Source organism: Durio zibethinus, chromosome 3 (genome assembly GCF_047325235.1).
Source record: "Durio zibethinus cultivar Kanyao isolate XHJ-2024 chromosome 3, ASM4732523v1, whole genome shotgun sequence".
NCBI classification, from domain to species: Eukaryota; Viridiplantae; Streptophyta; class Magnoliopsida; order Malvales; family Malvaceae; genus Durio; species Durio zibethinus.
In genome coordinates, this window is record NC_143164.1 from 37,852,686 (window position 1) to 37,874,530 (window position 21,845).

A 21,845-nucleotide genomic window follows, 5' to 3' on the forward strand; every position below is an offset into this window, starting at 1 on the left:
CATGCTATTTGGTAACTCGAAGCTTGTTGTCGAGAAAATTAAGGCCATGAATGTTGCACACTCGTCTTTGGAACAACCATTCCTAGCAGAAGACATAGTCACCATTTCAGAAGGCAACGCATTACTAACATTACAATTTGAAGAGTGCTTGGTCATGAAGGCGAAACAAGTTAACAAACTGCTTGATGAGGCAGTACCCTTGCAACATCCGATAAAAATTCACGAGGCAATGAGGTACTCTCTTCTCGCTGGTGGCAAGCGCGTCCGTCCTATTCTTTGTTTGGCTTCATGTGAACTAGTAGGAGGGGACGAGTCCTTGGCCATGCCAGTGGCCTGCGCGGTGGAGATGATACATACTGCATCACTGATCCATGATGGCCTTCCTTGCATGGACAACGATGATTTTAGACGAGGTAAGCCTACAAACCACAAAATTTTTGGTGAAGAAATTGCCGTTCTTGCCGGTGATGCTCTTCTCTCCCTTGCCTTTGAGCATATTGCTTGCAACACAAGAAATGTTTCACCTTATCGGGTAGTTCGAGCTTTTGCAGAGCTAAGCAGAGCAATAGGGTCCCAAGGAATTTAAATAACGATCACGGTCATATTTTTTATCGCGTCACGTTTATCGCGTTTTCAAATATAACAGAGATCATTGCGATCACTGTGATAATCATGATTGTGAAATTTTTTTTTTTTACATAATTTATTATAAAATGTAATAATTATTATTATAATTATAAAAATTTTATTCAATGATTTTAAAAATAGTTTATGACACTTTATGTTTTTTATTTTCTAAAAAAATTATTCACAATTTTATTTAGATTATAAAAAGCATTCATAAAATTTTCAAACATATATTTTTTATTTTTTAGTTTTTAATCTTAGTAAGAGTAATAGATCATAAAATGCTAAGTTTATTAAATAACTTAATCTTTTTGATACACTAATTGATATAAATTTTTTTATCACAAGTAACTTTCAATAATTATATAATAAATACAATCTTTAATAATTATACAAAAATAACAATAATTAATCTAATATCAAAAGAATTGACAACAATATAAATATCAAAACAACAAAAAAAATAAAATTTAGATATAAAATTATAAATTAATATATAACACAATCAAAATATAATATTTAATTTTAATTATTTTTCATTTAACTTATACAAAAAAATTTATCAAAAATTTTCATATAAAATCTCCATATATATTATATCAAATTATTAATATTTTTTTTAATTATAAATTTTCAAAACCTCTAATTAAATTTTATCTAAAAAAATTTTAAAAATTAATTACAAAATTAAATAAAAAATTCAACCCCACCCCCCCCCCACCCCACATCCCAGCACACTCAATCCCTCCCCACATGCCAAATGTCCCTCAATTTGTTTAATTCTTGGAGAACCATCCAGAAACGCAGCTTGCTCTCTCTTCTGTTCATCTTCTTCCTTGTCCAAAGCTTGGCTTTTCAGAATTTTCTTCTTTTTTTTTTCATATATCATTTTCTTTTGCATTCCTTCATCATTATCACTTACCTAGTATCTACAAAATACCTCAATCCAATAATGGTGACGGATGATGGTACTATCATAATTTTACAATCGCTATTCTACTTTTAAACCGTTATTTGAATCCTGATCCCAAGGGCATGTGGCAGGCCGGGTGATGGATCTTCAGAGCGAGGGAAAAGAAGTGAGTTTGAATGAATTGGAATACTTTCATGTGCATAAAACTGCCAAGCTTTTAGAGACATGTGTTGTTTGTGGTGCCATAATGGGAGGAGGAACGACACTGATATTGAAAGGGTTAGGAAATATGCAAGGTGCAAAGGGTTGTTATTACAGGTGGTGGATGATATTTTGGATGCGACCAAGTCCTCCGAGGAGCTGGGGAAGACTGCAGGGAAGGACTTGGTTAGCAAACCTATCCCAAGCTGATGGGCATCGAAAAGGCAAAAAAATTTGCCTCTGAGTTGATGATTCAAGCTGTTGGAGAGCTTGCCTGCTTTTATGCTGCAAGGGCTGCTCCATTGTATCATTTAGCATACTATATTGCTAATCGAGAAAAGTAGCTGTATTTATTTGATTTGTAAGAAAATAAAATGGTCTTAGAAATTGCTGCAGTAGCCTGATGATCGACAAAATACTATAACCCAAGTTTGAAATCACAAATGTATAATAAATATGTTATTAGAAAATACTACTGTATGAAATTAAAGATTGCTTTCAATATTAGAATAAATAAAATTTCGAAATCAGCAATATTATGCCAAAACAACATCCACTTGCCTTCGTTGTAATGCTTTGTTAAAATGCCTCAATCTTAACAAGGGAAAACATAAATGTACTCAAAAGAGAAGAGTTTGGAAAGGATCTAACTCAGTTCCCTACCCTTTCTCAGACTGTGTTAATGAAAAGGAACTGATTGAATATAAGTGAGAGGCATGCATAAGACGAGAGAAATACTATTCTAGCTAGGCATGGCAAAAAAAACTGTCACTCCAAACACCAACAGTTCTAAATCACATTATTCTTCTATTACCCTATATACCCAATTTAAAAACAAAAGCACAAAGCTTCGATCTTTCTATTACCCTATATATTTCATTCTGAATTTTATATATGGATTCAAATTAAATACAGATAGAGATGTGGCTGACAACATTTTTTTCCTGTTGGAAAATGGGTTTTCTTTAAGACAAGACAAGAAGTTTGGTTTTTGTTGAACCTTCCATGTCCAATTTGAGATTGTTGTGCATTTTTTTTTTGGTAGTGTGAAGATGGAGTGATTGATCGTTCATATATAAAGGGAGCAAGAGTGAAAGAGATTGATATCTGTCATAACGGTTTTGGGAAGAGGAGAAAAGGAGGGGAGGCCGTTGCCATGGCAGCCGGCTCCTCTAGTTTCTTTTTTTTTTTTTTCTTTTTTTTTAATTTTCGTTTGTTGTTTTTATTTATCTTAATTGATTAAATTAATTAATCTTAATAAAATGTAATTGGGCTTTAAAACATGGACTAGGTTTCATCATTAAATTTTGGGCTTTTTAAGCTTTAGATTATATAATTAAGGAACAAGTTGCAAAATAAGTCATCATTGATTTTGATTTATATAAAATGACTTATTTGAAAGTGATCCAAGGTATATATAGTAACAGTCATTGTTTAGATTTTTTTTATTATATGATAATCTTAAATTTAATTCTAATGCACCATTATTAGCCCACAAAAAATGTTAGTGTACAATCATTGAATGAAGAAACTTCAGCATTAAAGATTTCTCATTTCAAAGACGTAATTGGAGGTCAAAATTATAATCTCCTTTATTCCAGTGGTTTAAATCATCAATATCTTTGTTAAGGTGAAAAAGACACCAAGTCTATTATATATAGAACATCTAGGACAAATTTCTATTTCATTAATGTATTTTTTATGAATATTTCATTAATTATTTTTGGGTTTTCTCATGGCATACGCTTATGAATCAATTACATTTGTTCTTTTTTATTTCTAATTGTTGATCTAGTATAACTAGTAATTATGCAATATTAATGAAAATTAATGTAGAAAAATATGAAAAAAAAAAACAAAATGAAGGAAAATACTACGGGACTGCTAGTTATCTATGTTACCAAATCAAATAATAGAAGCTGCAATGTTGCTATCATTTACATGATTATGACCAGTTAAATTTCAAACAATATTTTTTTTTGCTTTTGGTATATATCATTCTTTAAATGTCATTATCTATTGTATCAACGAAATCAAACTTCAAAATGACTTCTCTATAATTAGAAAGTAAGAAGAGAATTATAGAAAACAAACTAATTAACATTCTATGGAATTTTGAAACAAAGATTTCACTCTTTCAGGCATGCACTTGAATGTCAACCAATAAATTCATAGCCTGAGTTAATGTAAATTACTAAGCCCTAAACTTTTATTGAACTTTCATAAGGGAATCTAGAGGAAAAAAACGAGGGGAAAAAAAGACCAACTGGTATGTACCTTCTATCTATGTCCATTAGAAGTTTGGGATAAGCAATAAAACTGCCCTTAAAAAGGGATATCCCTTTCCCTTTGCCCTAAACCCTATCTTGCTTGAAACAGCAGTAGCATGATATGGATAACCTAAATTCAACTCAAGGAACCACAAAGGACTTAAAAAAAAAAAAAATTTTGGAAGAAATTGGGATTCCAAGTTTGAATTATATTTCTTAAATAAGACATGTATATTTAGATTGAATCAAATGCTTTAATAAGAGTTTTCAAATAGACTCTTCAATTGTTAAAATTTAAGATTTTATCTTACAGTTCTCTGAGTTCAAATTTTAAAATAGACCAAATGAAAAAAATTTTTTAAATGAAAGAAGATTACCTCCCATTGTGTAGCCAATAAACAAAATCATTGTACAATTAACATATGGGACTATGAAATGCTTGGCAGTTGAATGACAAACTAATCCTTCTTTGGTGTGGATGACCTTAATCCAGTTTGAGTGTGGAAATTGGGGCTAAACACAATTAGATATGTCTTTAGGGCTATAACCATGCAATTCACCCACTTTTTCCTAAACAATTACATAGAAATTTGGACTTTGAAGCTTTTTCTTTTCTTTTAAATTAACAAGTTGATAAAGCTAGGGGATTCAGATTTCAGAGTCTCCTCTTCGAATAAGACAAATGATTCTCGATTGCTAGGATCCTTTCATTGATACTATATTTCAAGAAAGGTATAAAAATGTTATTTATCTGTTCATTTTTGTTTCTGTACAACTGGAAACTTTAATTAAGCCTTAGCCTATTAATTAATTAGAGGTAACATTTTCTATTCTATAAATTCCACCCCCTATGATCCTAAATCCTAAGATATGAACTCCAAAATCCTAAAATTAAAATTATGAAAACATTTTAATTATAATTTTTTAATACAATATTATAATTATCTAATTATAATCAAGAATTATATGATGGTCTAGTAATTATAAGAGTAGACTCCACGTAATATTTAATAAACCCTAAACAACTCTCAAATTTGATTGTTTAATTATAATAAATCATTGTAAGTAATATATTATCCAAAATTACTTCTTCAGTCTTTGTCTATTTTTTAATTTTTGAATAGTGGTGTAAGTGAATAGAGTTTTTGATAAACCGTTCGTGCATATGTTCGGTTTCTATTCATTTATTAAGTTTAACAAACGATCTTAAACGTCATTTGTATGTTCGTTTATTAAACGATCAAAATATGAACAATTGTTTATTCATTTATTTATGTTCACGAACAAACTCGTTTACGGTTTACTTAAAATTCATTCGTTTATTATTTATTTATTATTCGTTTGTTGTTCGTTTATAATAATACTAATAAAATTATCTTTTTATCTTTTACCTTAATTTTATTTTAAGGTTCGTTTATGTTTGTTTGTGTTTATTTATATTTATTTGTTTAGATTTGTTTGGTTATGATTTGTTTATTGTTTATAAATATGTTTATTTAGATATATTCGTGAACATATTCATTTAATATTCACGAACAAATTCGTTTAACTTAATTGAATAAATACAAACCGAATACGAATAACTTATTATTTAAATGAATGAACATGAACGAACAAAATAATTATTTTAAAAAACATGAATTGAACACAAATATTTTTAAAAATAAATAAACAAACATAAATATACGTTAGATCAAATTCAATTCGTTTACAGCCCTATTCTTAAAGGATTTGAAGCCATCCGGGTGGCTTGGTTCCCCTTTCATTTTCAAAGTGATCTCATCCACCATGGCAATTTCTACATAATTATAACCATTATTTAAAAATCAATTATGTCAATGTTTAACGAACAACTAGTAGTAATTAAACAAATAAAGCTTGATTAAAAAGTTAGATTATTTAATCCTTAATCAACTGTTTGTATGTACTTTGTTTGCATCGTTTTATTGCCGGCATGAATATTTGAAAAGCAATAACCTAAGGAATCATTAGTTGTTAATTAATTATAATAATGTATCTAATATAATAATCGCTCTAATCACCGAGATCAACAATCGAATACAAAAGTTATTTTACGCAATGAGACAACATGGTTTACGAAGAGGATCTTTAATTTACAATTAAGGAATCTTATTGACTTACTATTTGCCAGAGGAATGCTTTGGATGAAGATGCAAATGACAAATGGAAGAAAAAAAAAAATCGGCATTGCCATGTGAATGTAGACAACAATATATCATGTCAGGTTTTGTGTGTTGGAATTTGACCATCTCTATGGAATTCTTCTAATTGTTTACTTTTAAATTCCTTAAAAAAAGTTTTTGATCACTTGTAACTTCATTGAATTTAACCTCTTAGATTATTATTACCAATTACAAGATTAAATTAGAGCCAAGTAAACATATAAAATCAATTGATTGAAGGGAGAGAGCTATCTCTCTTTCTGCATAGGGATTCCTATGAATTTTTACATGGTAAATTATTGTTTTTACATGTACCTAATATTGGCGATCGAGCTTAAATTCCATTTAATTTATTTGTTTAATTATATAATAAGTGTTTATTCTTTTAAATGTTTATTAGACTAACCTATATGTCAATTATTTTCTGTTACTGGCCAAAAAAAAAAAAAAACTTTTTTATTTATATAATTGACCTTGTTGTCTAGAAATTTTATAATTAATAATATAGAATTTTTGAAGTTATGAGTAGGCATTTATTTCCTTTCTTTAATTTTCCCAAAAAATTCACTAAGCTTCATTCATATCTTATTGTGTTCAATAAACATGCAAATCTGAAAATTTTTCCTTGGGAAGATAATCATTCATTACTAATCCACTATTACCAAGACTAGCATGCAAGTAATTAAATTCACTATAGTAATAATTTATCATCTATCATTTAGCAATTATTTTTTAGATTTGATAATGCTTTTTTTTTTTTTTTTGTTTTTCCTCTGAGGTTGTTAATGATATTAAAATTATTATTTTTACTACTTTAATTTACCTGGTAGATAATATTTATATGATTTGGAAAATGCAGTGTCCTCTTCTGTTGGATTATTTTTCTTATTGCTAAATCAATTGCGCAATCCGTTCATATACTCTTGTTAAAATGCGAATTTAATTTTTATACAATAATTTGATCAAACCAAGTTTTTTTTTTTTTTTTGCTTTTTGTAATTTAAATTTTCAAGTAAATTTATTTTAAGGTGGGTAATGCCATTTTGTTTTTGGACAAATATGAGAGAATATCAACTCATTCTACCCTTATTCCAAAAACCAAATAGAAAAATTCATAATTACCAAACAAAAATATATCAAATCAATTATATAATTTCCCATCAATTTCTCTCCTCATTCAAGGACCCTTCCCTTAAATCAAAATGATTCTAATTCTTTTCCAGTCATTCTAAACAAAAAAGAAAGCAACAAAGAACCATGCCAACACAAACTAACATTCACTAATTTACAAAAAAAAAAAAAAAAAAAGTAATAATCACTACACTAAACTCGGGTTATTCACCTAGAGTACAATTTAAAAAATAAAAATTTTTTAAATCTTAATTTGATTCATACAATAATTTATAAGATGTGACATTCATTCATTATTAGTATATAAAATTTTTTTATTATCATTGAATTACGATGTTTTTATATATAAAAAGATTAAAATTCCAACAAACTTAAAGTTCTAACAAAAAAGTTTCGCATGGATGTCACAAATTCAATATCAACACAAATTCCAAAAAGTAATATAGGAATATTTTTCGCAAAAAGAAAATAAAAATTCCTCTAAACAAAATTGGTAGGGCCTACCAAGAGGAAAAGTTAGTGAAACGTGGCAAAATCATATAGTGCTCGGACTTGGACCAATATAAAACTTGATTTGTCAATTTTGTCACTGTGGCCTTTCCCAAACCTTTCTTCTTCCTTCGACATAAAAAAAAATAATAATAATAATTTTCTGCGACAAAAAAATATAAAAAGGAAAAGAAAAAAGGACCTAATTTCCAAAACTCCGTTAAAAGTAACGGCGATACGTTCAACTGGGCCCCATAAGTCTATGGTCCTAAAATCGATGTTGACGTCTGAATGCCTTCTGCTTTTACCAATTCTTTCTCGATTTACATAGGGCCACAAGAAAGCAATCACGTCGGTTTTAGAGAGATGAATCCACGCGCTTAGGAGATTCGCCACGTGGCTTTATTGGACAGTAAGCCTTTTTCCAATTGGGACGTGGTTAATACTTGCTATGTGTTTTTCTGGACTAAAAGTTGACTACATATCTGTCATGTGGCCATGCAGGGGGTGAAAATGACCTGCTCACTCAACTTTATGGAGCGTGTACAAGACACTTTGCCGGCTTTGTTAATTTATCGGTCCAAAACTGTTTTGTTTCCTTTTCTAAAGTCAAAATTGGTCTATAAACTTACCACTAACCAAGTAAGCGTTGCTATTATTCTTCTCTTGAATCTTATTCTTAGTCAAAATGATTAAAATTGACAATGATAAGCAAACCATTTTATGTACAGGAATAAATTTTTTATTTTTATCATTAAAAATTTTAATTTTTCAAAGTTTAAGATAAAATCGAGGAATACTCTTTCCTATGATTCTACTAGTCTCCACGGATTATGGGGTATTTTGTGTTTTATATTTTTGTATGTTGAGCAAAAAGAGCGTGTACGACACGAGCATAGAAGGATGAGTTGAAAAAGAATGGGAATAAATAGGTGGAGCCCACAGTCTGCAAAACCCAAATATATAAGTATTTGGTATAAGCGTACGGCCAGCTGATTCTTTATCAAATGATGGAGACCGGAGAGAGTTAGTTCTTTGGTATACACGGGCTGTACTCTATCAAAATATCCCTTTTATTTTCTTTTGGCCCAAAAATAACCCTTCTTTTTTAGCATTGCGGTGCTCCTATGGCTTTCATTTTTTTTTTTGCCCCTTTTCTAGGAACTATTTGTAAGAATCACGTCTCAAGATTTTCTTAAAAATCTCACTTAAATTCTCATAAATTATAGAAAATATTTTTTAAACTTTTAAAATATTAAATTTATTAAATCAATGTGAAGGAGAATATTTTAAAATTATTTAAAAAATTATATTCAAATAAAATTTAAAGACACCCTTATAGGTATTACAAAAATGTATAATGCATTAATACCAAATTTTATTTTATAAAAATCAGCTTAACAAATATTTAAGTAAATACTGATCAATTTTTTTTTAATTAATAAAAGTTACAACAGAAATTTTAAGAACTATATTCAAAATGAGTAGCATCAAGAAAATTTAAGAAATAATCATTAAAAGTTGCTAAATCATTTTCTTTGATAAAGAGCAATTTTACTAAATTAAAACAGAATTATTATTAGTTTTTTTCTTTATTGAAGCAACAAACTTTTAAAACATTAAAATAAAAAACAAAAAACAAACCCCATTATTATGGCCTACGCTGTTCCTTATCTCCATTACACCTTCCAGCAATATCCCCACTTCACCCATTTCTCTCTTTTCTTCCATCTTTTTTAATCCAAAGAGCTAATTTACAAGAAAATCAAAACCTTTACCCAATTCACTGCCTTGAACAAATTCTAGCCTTGGTTTCTCCTTTCCATGCTCTCCAGAAAAAGAATAATGAAGAGAGATCACGAGGAAATCTATGGAGCCACTGGCTATGGCAGTGGGAGTGGCGCAAAGGCTGAGAGTTCAAGCATTGGTAATCCTGACAAAGGGAAATTATGGGAGGAAGAGCAAGATGCCGGCGGGATGGACGAGCTGTTGGCCGTTTTGGGTTACAAAGTTCGGTCTTCGGAAATGGCCGATGTGGCTCAAAAATTGGAACAGTTGGAGATGGTTTTGGGAACTGCTCAAGAAGATGGGATTTCACATCTTTCTTGTGACAGTATTCATTACAATCCTTCCGATCTTTCTGGTTGGGTTCAAAGCATGTTGACTGAGTTAAACAATCCAGCAACATCAAACCTTGATCCTGTTTTGGCAAATTCGGATTCCAATTCTTCCATCCTTGGTCAGATTAATCACTCAGAGCCTTCAAAAGCACAGTATCAGCAACAAATTGTTGTCAGCAACCAATCCCAGGTTTATAGTGATGACTCCGAGTACGATCTCAGGGCAATTCCAGGGGTTGCTGCTTACCCACCACCAAAATCTAAATCAGATTTGGAAAGTACCCGGAAACGAATGAAGACTTCAATTGGTTCATCCGGATCTACTGGATATGGCTCATCTTCTTCATCACCACAAGAGATTGAAGTTTCAGGTGCTGTAACTGAGTCAACTCGCCCCGTTGTTTTGATTGACTCGCAAGAAACTGGGGTTCGACTGGTTCACGCCTTGATGGCTTGTGCTGAAGCTGTCCAACAAGATAATCTCAAGCTGGCTGATGTTTTAGTCAAGCATATGGGATTACTCGCCGCGTCTCAATCCGGTGCCATGAGAAAAGTTGCCACCTATTTTGCTGAAGCCTTGGCTCGTCGAATCTATAGGATTTACCCACAAGACTCTCTTGACCCATCTTACACTGATATTCTGCAGATGCACTTCTACGAAACTTGCCCCTACTTGAAATTTGCTCATTTTACAGCCAATCAAGCTATCCTGGAAGCTTTCGCCACGGCAAACAGAGTTCATGTTATTGATTTTGGGTTAAAACAGGGGATGCAATGGCCGGCTTTAATGCAAGCTCTTGCATTAAGGCCAGGCGGGCCACCGGCTTTCCGATTAACTGGAATTGGCCCGCCTCAACCGGATAATACAGATGCTTTGCAGCAAGTGGGCTGGAAATTAGCTCAGTTAGCTGAAATTATTGGCGTCGAATTTGAGTTCAGGGGATTCGTAGCCAATAGTTTGGCGGATCTTGAGCCTGAAATGCTCGAGATCCAACCTCCCGAGGTCGAGGCAGTAGCGGTGAATTCAGTTTTTGAACTTCACCGCCTGCTGGCTCGACCTGGCGGGATCGAAAAAGTTCTTTCTTCGATCAAAGCCATGAAGCCCAAAATTCTTACGGTTGTAGAACAAGAAGCTAACCACAACGGTCAGGTTTTCTTAGACCGGTTTACTGAAGCTCTACATTACTATTCCAGTCTTTTTGACTCTTTAGAAGGCTCAGGAGCGGCGCCGCCTAGTCAAGACCTTGTTATGTCCGAGTTGTATTTGGGAAGGCAAATTTGTAACGTGGTTGCTTGTGAAGGAATGGACCGAGTTGAACGACACGAGACGCTGATTCAGTGGAGGAATCGGATGGAAACCGCTGGTTTCAGCCCGGTCCACTTGGGTTCAAATGCTTATAAGCAAGCTAGCATGTTGTTGGCTCTCTTCGCTGGCGGTGATGGGTATAGGGTGGAGGAGACTGATGGGTGTTTAATGCTTGGGTGGCATACGAGGCCGCTTATCACCACCTCAGCTTGGCAACTCTCCAACACTGAGTTGACTAGAGAACTGAGTTGAAGAATCGTAGTCAAAGAATAATGGGGGATATATTTTAACTGAGTTGGAGAGTTTACGAGTGAATGAGCCAATAGAAGGGTAAATTAAAACCAATCCAAGTGTACTGTGTAATTGTCGCTCTTTTTCACTTTGCAGTTAAATTTTTCAGTAGTTTTTCAGGGTAGTTTTTTTTTTTTTTTTTTATGGGAGCGTTTGTAATCGTCAAGGTTGGATCAAATTGGAAGGCTCTTTTTATTTTATTTTTTTTATAAATAAATTGGGATAGCATGATTCTCGACATGAAAGAGTTCATGTTTGTGTGGTTTTTTGTGAAATTGCTGACCTGCAAAACTTTGGACTTGTTTGATACCTGGCTGCCTCTCAGCATGGCATTGATAAAATTTAGGAAAAACACTTTTAGACGAGTTTAAGGGACTAGCTTAACAACGATGCTATCGTTGCTAGCATGGCTGTTTTTCAGACGAGTTTAAGGGACTAGCTTAACAACGATGCTATCGTTGCTAGCATGGCAATAAAAGCAGCTATAGATTATGGAATGGCACCAATTAAAATGAATATAAAGGACACTCGTCATGAAAATGTTTAAGGAAGATCAGAGGATTTCAACTGCTTTGGTTTGCAATAATAACCCTTCAATCAACTCCAACAAAATTGAACTACCCCCTTTAGAAAAACCTACTATGAAGGTAGGCACGGAAATAAGGTAATAGGTTTCGTGTTAAGGTTGTCTGTTACTCAATTATATATGAAGAAGATGGGGCAGCAGCAGGCACCAAAAAATTAAAAGATTATGTATATGAAGTGGTGAAAGATATGCAGGGAAGAGAGCTAGGAATTAGCCTTAACTTTTGGGACTTTGTTGGAGGTGGGAGTCACTATGCAAAAAAGCTCAAGTATTTTTACTGCTTCTGAGTGTCAGTGCTAATCATTTCGGGGAATTTGGAAGTTTTTGAAATAAACAGTTGAATTTTGGAGATGATTGACAACAATCAATGCACTACAGAAGTGGGTTTTTTATTGTGTATTTTTTTATAAGAAAACATAATTATAAAAAAAAAAACACACACGCACAAGGAAGGACATGACAAAGAAAGAAAAACTCAAAAAAAAAAAAAAAAGTGCAATAGAGAGAATGTTAGTTGTAATTATACTTAGAAAGTATAAAAATGTTTTGGTTGCAAGTATATGACATGTTAATTTTGGTGATTAATTAATGACATCTAGCTGGAACAATCCTTTTGAGGGAAAAAGAAAAGGGTTTCTTAATTAAATCTATTTTTCTTCGTGAAACTGTAAAATTAAATTTAAATAACTTCCAATAAATATCCACAAACAAATTAAATAAATATGGACAAATTCGTACATATAAATTATGAGATATAAACTTAAAATCTAAAATTTCTAAAAGCTCATTCTTGTATATACTTAAAGAAAAAGTTCCATAGTAAAACCAATCTGGTTTTAGATACACAAAAGAATTACTAAACTTTTGGCTGTATTAAATCTATTTCCCTCCCATAAATCCCATTGTACATATATTTGAATCTCAATTGGAAGTCATAGATTGTTTCCAGCAGGAGCACATCCACTACAATAAGAAGGATCTGATTAATCAACTTTAATCAATTGGACGGCTTCATCTTTTTTCTTCTTCCAATTGAAACTTGACTGGATCCTACAGCTGACCAGTGGAATCAAAATTCTAGGTAGTGCCTCAAGCTCCAGCCAACCATTGGCATCATATATGGACAATATTTGCAGCCAATGTTAGTGCTGCAAGAGCCGACAACCTCATTATAAGATTTAATTTTACATTCAACAGCTTTGCCATGTGGCATGCATGCCTCCTTAATATGATAGGCCCTTCAGGAGCAAAGAGAAAATTATTATGTGCATGTTTACGTATAGACACGTATATAAACGCATACACAAAAGAAAGAGTCCTGGTAAAAAATTTCTATGGAGCTTTCATCATTGCTTGACTATTCTTAGCATTAATAAGCCACCGATTAGTCAACAAAAGAATTGTGGTTTTGATAAACTTTTATTTGGAAGCCTTTGGTTAAAATCATAGCACCAAAGATGATGATTGACTAGATAAGTTGGAGGTATGATAATTGAGATTGATTGGAAATTTTCCATTGGGTTCCAACAACACAAATACTTTCTTTTTTTCTTTTCCCTTTTATCTAATCTAATCTAATTCAATAGAACTAGTAATTCATTGGCTTGGGGGTCATTATCTCCCCATTAATCTCATCAAACAATTTTATGGTGCATGGGGTGTTCAAATTGACTTGGTGGCTCCATTGATTTCGATGGCTTCCACCAAGAAGCACTCACCCCCCCCCCCCCCCTTCTTTTTTTTTTTTTCTTTAGAGAAACATTGGGGTCCCTCAATGCATGAAAGTTTCTTTACACTCCCCAAATTCAAACGCTACGACTTATATACAGCTTGAAAATCTCCCTTTTCCATGATTGTGAGGAAAGCTCTTTAATTTTTTGATCAAAAGATTAAATGGGTTTAGATAGCAACCCTTTAAAATTCTAAGTCCTTTACTATTGGAAAGCTTATAATCATTGCATTTAAACTCATGACACTTCAACATTTGGATCCCATATACATGTATTCACACACTAATTTCTATTAGACACTATTTACTTTATTGATAAACAATGTTAAAGAAAATAAAAGATAAATTACAACTTTTGTCACTTAATTTTAAACGATTTTTTTTATTTGGATCACCAAAATATAAAAAGTTACAATTTATTAGACAATATTTTTAGTTTTTATTCCTTCATGATTCATGCACAAAAGGAAGACCAAAATAGAGTTTGTAATGAGATAGAATCATGAAATTCAAATCAATGCCCTCCCATAAAAGGAATAGAAAAACACTTGGGAAAAGATTGGATCAAATTAAAATATTGCTTTACTAGTACTGTTGATCATTTTGTCTAAGGTTTGAGAAATCTTAAATTCGTAACCTAACACAAGCCATTAAATAAATCCCTCAATATTATTTTAAAAACTGGTACCATATTTTATTTATTTATATAATATAATATCAAAGATAAAGGAGGTTAAAAAAAAAACAGAAAATTCAATTTTTTTTCTTTTTTTTTTAAGTTAGAAGGTATTTTATATTTGAACTAGTATTTTGAAGAACATATGAAATATCATTTTACAAATTGATATTTTCTTCCTAATTTTTATGTAGAATTTAAAATTACAAAATAGAAATTTAAAAATAAAAATTAAAAAGTTTTATTAATTAAACACAAGTAAATGGGACCTAATCTTCTCTCTATCTTTAGTACTATTATAAGTAAGCAAACTTGTCCAGAGATGTTCAAAAGCCTGCTTCTCCGTCCACGTTTGTCAATCTGATTAGATTCTAGTTGAGTTTGAGTAATAATTTTAGGCTTGAGTTAGCTCGATTGAACTATGTTAGATTATTAGATTAATAATAATATATTTTTACTTAATCTTAATTTTAGGATATTATTAATATATAATTTTTATAATAAATAAATGGACTGACAAGTTTAGTGATATAAATAATAGACTGACAAGTTTATGGATGTAAACAATTACAATATTGGATGAATTGTTTGTGAACATATTTGATATTTGTTTGTTTATTAAATTTAACAAAAATTTTAAATAATATTTTTATATTTGTTTATTAAATAAATCGAATACAAATAAAAATATACTTAATTCATTTATATTTACCAATAAGCTTGTTTAAAATTCATTTAAACTCATTCGTTTAATTAAATTTGTTTATTATTCATTTATTGTTTAATAATAATAATAATAATAACAAAACTATTTTTATCATTTACCTTAATCTTATTTTAAAATTCGTTTATATTCGTTTGGATTTGTTAATATTCGTTTAAGATCTAAGTGTTTTAATTTATTTGATTATAATTTATTTATTATTTATGAACATATTTTTTTATATATTTGTGAACTTATTTGTTTAATATTCACAAATAAGTTTGTTTAATATTCAAAATAAATTTGTTTAACTTAATCAAATCAAATACAATTTAACACGAATATCTTATCATTCAAATAAATAAAACTCGGATGAACAAAATAATAATTTTCTTACATAATACGAACTAAGCCAAACAACTTTTTTAAAAAAATAAATACACTACAAAAAAAATATATATTCATTCATTTATATTCGTTACATTTGCACCTTAACCAAGCTGAGCGTAGAGACATGAGCGTTAAGGGAAAGGCTGGGTAGGTCAACACGACCTGAACTCTGGATATTTTCTCTAAGTCTTGACCCAAGTCTATTTATAAATCATCCCAAAGCCCAGTTTTCGCATCCAATGCAATTTTGTCAAAGCCCCCTAAACTTGGACAACAAATCAAATTGGATAGACCCAAAACCCACGGAGAAGTAACATACAACCAAACTTGGCCAACGAAGGACAGTTTGCAAGGAGAAAATGATGGCTTAACAGCATATCAGCAGTCCAACTTTTTACAGGATATTACCAGGATATTCCCTTCGAGAAACTTCACCCAGTAGTCTTTCCCTGTGCTTGACACTTCATCCAGCAATTTTTCCAATATCAGATACGATTTCATACGTCTTAATTTGTCAATATGAACGTAGATTTTAGATCCAGCTTTTTTTTCCTTTCAAAGAAAAATTCTTCTCAATTTGATTTAATCGTTTCAATGAAAAGAACGTTTTGCATACTACCAAAAGAAAATCGACTAAAATTACAAGTGGGGAAGACAAAGTGCAGTTAGCCATGGAATGACTTTTTTCATCTCATAAACCCGTTCTTTTTATAAAAACTTTAAGTGGATTCACTCCATAATTTTTCTTTTCTACAGCGATACATGTAGAGTTGGCTATGAGATAAGTAGGGTTAGGCGAGTTTATTTGAACGAATTCTCTTATTAAAATAAATTTGGAGTCAAATGACTTGAACGACTTTTCAAGTTAAGGAAATATGCGTGTCTAGATAAAGCGACTCTCTCCTTTTATTTGACCAAACCAACATCTTTTTCAATAAAAATAAATTATTTGATTTAACTAATTTACTTATTTTTTTTAATTTTAAAAATAAATAAATTATTTAATCTTTTAAATTAAAATAAAATATACAAATAATTTAAAATAAATAATTATAAATTATATATTTAAAATAATTTTAATAAATAATTATCGATAAAATCTAAATATAAATTCTTTTTATAAAAAAAAATAATCTTAATCAATTAAATGAATCATGTCACTTTTCAAAACACAAAACTCCGTCAACAAGATTCAGCCGTCACCAAGAATAACCTCACATTCAGTTAAGAACGCACCACGTTTCCTTTTCAAGCCACCTGGTCAACATTGAACTCCTAACTCCTAATTACTGTTTTACCATGCTACTGAAAGGCCCGACCCGGTCCAATTACCCGACTTCCAATCCTTGTTATTATACTATTTCTTCACCACAAAGTAAAAAAAAAGGTCGCTTTTTTTGTCTTTTTCTTAAACAACGTTGTCTTTAATCAATCCCACGTAGATTGAAAAAACTTCCAAAACTAACGCCATTCCAGTAGTAAACCACAGATTGATTTCTCCGTCATTTCATTTGAAATCATCAAATATATATTATTTAGTATTAATTTAATATAACACGGTTTTTTGGCTTTGGTTCCGATATAAAAACCAAGCTTTATAGTTGGGCCTTCCCATCATAAATTTGCAATCCAGCAGCCAGGGCCACCACTCCCCCACCCACCTCCTTCGCTAGTATTAAAAAACCATAACAAAAAAGAGAGTCAACCCCTTTTTCTGCAATAAGGATCGTGATCAGAGATGGAGAATATGTTGGGATTGTTGAGAATTCATGTGCAAAGAGGGGTGAATCTTGCCGTGAGAGATGTTGTAAGCAGTGATCCTTATGTCCTTGTCAGGATGGGAAAACAGGTAATTTTTTACATATTTTTGCTTTTCAGTTTATTTGCTAGCTGATTTTCATTCCTTTTTGGGCTTTTTTTTTTTTTTGGGAGCATTTCAGGTTATGAGTTTTGTCTGTTTTTATAGATTTAGTCAGTTTTGATAGGTTTTTGAGGGTTTCAGTTCAGTCATCCACAAAAACTGACCATCTTTCTTGTTCTGTGTTAGAAAGACACAATTCCTTTCAACAACAAGACATATATATTACCTAGAGTCTTGCTTCTGTTTTCGGTTTCAACTTCTTTTTTTCTCCGTCCTTCTTTGTTAAATTCCTTTTTTCAAATTGTTAACTTCTTTATGTTCTTTCTGTGTAACTTTCTCCTAAAACAAACATTCATTCAGCTTTTTTAAAAACCTGATCGGATCTACAAACTTCAAATGATATTCTTATTTTCTCCTTGATCACTTGAAATGAAAATTTTTTATATTCAACAAGCTTCCTGATTCATAAATATTTTGTTAATAGACAGCACCAGAAATTTTAATAATTTCACGACCCTTTTCCCATGGACAACAAAGCTTCAATTTACAGTAACCTGGAAAAAGAGTTTTATAATATTTGCTCTTTCAGCCACATGTTGGTTTTATGGCTATTTCTACACCCACTAAATTAGGGTCAAAGACTCAAAATCGAGAATATATATGCCATCTCTTTTTTTTTCATTTTTTTAATGCCCCATAGTTAATTCGTAATATTTTTAATATAAAATGCATTAATTCCAACATTTATTTCCTAAGCTCGGTTACTTAAAATCCAATAGGGTAAAAAAAAAATGAGAACAAGCAGTTTATCAGTAGTATTTCTCATTTTTTACGCGAGGAATGAATATTGAATCTCATTTGAAATTTAATCTGTCCAGAAATTAAAGACTCGTGTCATAAAGAAGAATGTCAACCCAGAGTGGAATGAAGATTTAACACTTTCCATTGCAGACCCAAGTCTTCCAGTTAAGCTTGTAAGTATTTATTGAATCTCAAACCTGCTGGAAGAGGATTAGATTTTGTGACTGAAACATTGTCTAGCTCAATTAGACCTTTGAAAGACTAACTTTCTGGTATGAATCATGCTTTTGAATGCAATCGCAGGCTGTATATGACAAAGATACATTCACTTTAGATGATAAAATGGGGGATGCTGAATTTGATATGGGTCCATTTATAGAAGCGGTGAAGATGCGTTTGGAAGGTCTTCCCAGTGGAACTATAATCAAGAAAATACAGCCAAGCAGGCAAAACTGTCTATCTGAAGAGAGTTGTATAATTTGGAGCAATGGCAAAGTTGTTCAAGACATGTTCTTGAGGCTGAGAAATGTGGAGTGTGGTGAAGTTGAGCTTCAATTGCAATGGATTGATGTTCCTGGTTCCAGAGGACTTTAGTTATTTTACTACTTGGATTGATTTCAGCTGCTGCTGTTGTTGTTGTTGTCTTTTTTTTCTTTTGTTTTTTTTTCTTGTGCCAATTAAGCCTAGTGTCAGTGTGTATATATAGTAGATTTTCAGGGTGTCATAGTTAACTTGGCACCATGAAGGTGTTTCATCTTTATAGACATCGAATTTTATTTAAATCTATATTATGAAATTTTGTTTTTAGTTTTTGTTTATTAATATTAAAATTATTAATTAATTATAATAAAAAAAATGAAAGTAAATAATAATAATAATATTGGTTTATTAAAAAAAAAGAGAGGGGACAAGGTTAAGCATGGTGTCGACACCAACCTACCCACCTACTCCTGCACAGTACCATACTTATGGAACTCATACCCAGAGTCTTTGTGTCATGGGCTGAGATTCAATCTTCAGATTCATGCAGTTTCAAGACTCGAATATATATTCATCCGACATCTTAGATCAATTTAATTATCACGATTCACACCCTTGTGAGGTATTATCTGCTCCAATCTTTTTGACCTCACGGTTTTATCTCACAAAAAACGTCTCACAATGAAAGAAATGTATGAACCCTTATATCCTAAAATCAACTCTAGTACTTAATCGATATGGGATTTTTGGCTTCACTCTAGTACCGTGGCATCCTCCCTTACTCCAACAAAAGTTCACCATCATCGGTGGCACATCGCTAGTACCCCCAGAGCTGGTTATGATACCACTTATTACGAGTTGAGACTCAAGCTCTAAGTTCGCGTGGATCTAGGATCTAGGCATGCACTCATTCGACTTTTCAGATTAACTTAATGTTTACGATTCACACCCTTGTGAAGTATTATCTGTTCTGGCCCCTCTAGCCTCACAGTTTTGTTTTACAAAAGGTGCCTTACAATAAAAGGAATGTGTGAACTCTTATATCCTAAAATCAACTCTAGTACTCAACTGACGTGAGATTTCTAGCTCTACTCAAGGACTGTGACACCTGCATCTCACATGTCCCAACTACCCAAAGCCATCAGCCTTACCCTGTCATGGCACCCATATCTTGTCGAGCACCTACTCCACCCACCATCCTAGGCATCTAGCCCTTTAAAGCACCTAGCTTCCTCTCCTTCCAGAGCTCTTGGACACATACCTTTTCTCAAGCATACACCGACACCCAAGTTCTCACACCGAAACAACCCAACTCTTTGCATGCCCCCTAAGCCTCAAAGTCCCAACCTCAACACACCTCACGAGACCCCTCGACCCAACAACCACTCCCACCAAACCATAGCTCCATCAAGAGCATGCACCGAACGACCCCTTTTACCTCACCCAGTACTCAGTCCCTTTCCAAACCGGTAACTTAAAAAAAACAAAACAATACATTTATTTTTGATTTATTTATTTACTTTTATATATATATATATATATTATTTTTAATTGTTATTATTAGTTAAGCATGTTTGATTTTCTTGTTAGTATAAATGTTTGGTGTTTTTTTATAATGATATTAATAATAAATAAAATCTAAATTTTGTTTTTTTTTTTAAATTTCATTCAAAAAAAAACTTAAAATAAACCTAATAAAATAACTAAAAATAGCAATAATAAAATGAAAAAATGATTTCAATTTTCTTTTTAAAATAAATTAAAAAATAAAACATTAATAAAAATAACAATATAATAGAATAATAACCAAAAAATGCTAAAAAAAATCTTTTAAAAAATGATAACAAGAATAAAATGATAAAAAAAAAATTTCTGCCTAGATGATGGAAGGAATAAAAATCGTTTTTTTAAAAAATAATTTTACTTAAATGTTAGGGAATTATTAAACAATAATAATAATAAAATTAAATGTTAATAAAAAACTAATAAATAATAATAATAATAATAATAATAATAATAAAATTTTATAAAAAAGAAATATATGAAAACATTTTAAATTAATTTTCAAAAATCATAAAAATCAAACTTGCCTTGAAAATCCGTCTAAATGTTAAAAATTTTTAGAGATGTTCATGTTTTTAAAATTCAAAACTAAAACCATAAACCCTTTAAATCCTAATATCAAAACCCTAAACTTCAAACTCTAAAATTAAAACCCTAAAGCCTTTAAACCCTAAAAACTAAAACCTCAAATCCTTTAAACCCTAAAACTAAAACCCTAAACCTTTTAAACTCTAAAATCAAAACTCTAAACCCTAAACTCTAAACCAAATCCTAAAATCGAAACCCTAAACCCTCTAAATCCTAAAATCGAAACTTTAGACCTTTCAAACCCTAAAAACCAAAAATCTTAAAATCTTAAACCCTCAAATTGAAATCCTAAAACCTTAAACCCTCAAATTTTAAACTTTTAAACCCCCTAAAATCCTAAACCTTCAAACCATAAACCTTCAAAATCCTAAATTTCAAAACCCTAAAATCAAAAACCTAAAACCCTAAATTTTAATATTCAAAACCTAAAACCCCAAATTTGATACACAATCTCGAATTATCACCCAAAAGTCACCCAACTTTAAAACCTCGACCCATACCTATGTTCAAAACTATTCTAAAACTCTAAGTATGGGTGCGAAAATCTCAAGTGGAGTAATTTATTCTCAAACATGGCCTAAATGATAAAGTATTTAGGAAACTTTATACCATTAAGTTTTTCATACAAGTCCTTAATTCCCCTTAACAACGAGATTAAAACCAATACATAAAATAGGTTCTTAAATATAAATAGTCGCACATAAACTCTGTCTAGACGTTGGAGAATAAAAAATGTCTCATTATATTTAAGAATCCAGTTTCAAAATTGCATTTTACGATCATGTATAACACCCGTTGGCTTACACACGTTTATTTGCTATTGTTTGCACTTGTTTCGCTTATTTATGCCTTTAATTTTTGTTTGCCACATGATAATATCATCATTTACTTTCTCATCGAAAATTTTTTTTACAAAAAAAAATAAAATACGTATTTT

At 31.3% G+C, this 21,845-nt stretch overlaps 2 protein-coding genes and 1 pseudogene across 2 annotated transcripts; all 3 read left to right on the plus strand.

Annotated features, from left to right (window-relative positions):
• The first annotated feature begins 43 nt into the window (after positions 1-43).
• Positions 44-2,085, plus strand: LOC149519836 (geranylgeranyl pyrophosphate synthase, chloroplastic-like; annotated as a pseudogene).
• Positions 2,086-9,460: 7,375 nt separating this feature from the next.
• Positions 9,461-11,769, plus strand: LOC111283914 (DELLA protein GAI-like). Its single transcript, XM_022872592.2, has one exon. It carries the CDS (start codon positions 9,639-9,641, stop codon positions 11,490-11,492), a length of 1,854 nt encoding a protein of 617 aa, XP_022728327.1. The 5' UTR covers positions 9,461-9,638; the 3' UTR covers positions 11,493-11,769.
• A 5,404-nt stretch (positions 11,770-17,173) lies between these two features.
• On the plus strand, positions 17,174-19,084 carry LOC111283740 (protein C2-DOMAIN ABA-RELATED 1-like). Its single transcript, XM_022872344.2, has 3 exons — positions 17,174-17,464; positions 18,355-18,450; positions 18,581-19,084. Exons 1-3 carry the CDS (start codon positions 17,354-17,356, stop codon positions 18,869-18,871), a joined length of 498 nt encoding a protein of 165 aa, XP_022728079.1. The 5' UTR covers positions 17,174-17,353; the 3' UTR covers positions 18,872-19,084.
• Positions 19,085-21,845: the final 2,761 nt, after the last annotated feature.

Coding starts and splice junctions, on each gene's coding strand:
- LOC111283914 (XM_022872592.2), top strand. CDS start 9,639: ATGCTCTCCAGAAAAAGAATAATGAAGAGAGATCACGAGGAAATCTAT.
- LOC111283740 (XM_022872344.2), top strand. CDS start 17,354: ATGGAGAATATGTTGGGATTGTTGAGAATTCATGTGCAAAGAGGGGTG. Junction 17,465..18,354: donor TTGTCAGGATGGGAAAACAG/GTAATTTTTTAC, acceptor TAATCTGTCCAG/AAATTAAAGACTCGTGTCAT. Junction 18,451..18,580: donor CAAGTCTTCCAGTTAAGCTT/GTAAGTATTTAT, acceptor ATGCAATCGCAG/GCTGTATATGACAAAGATAC.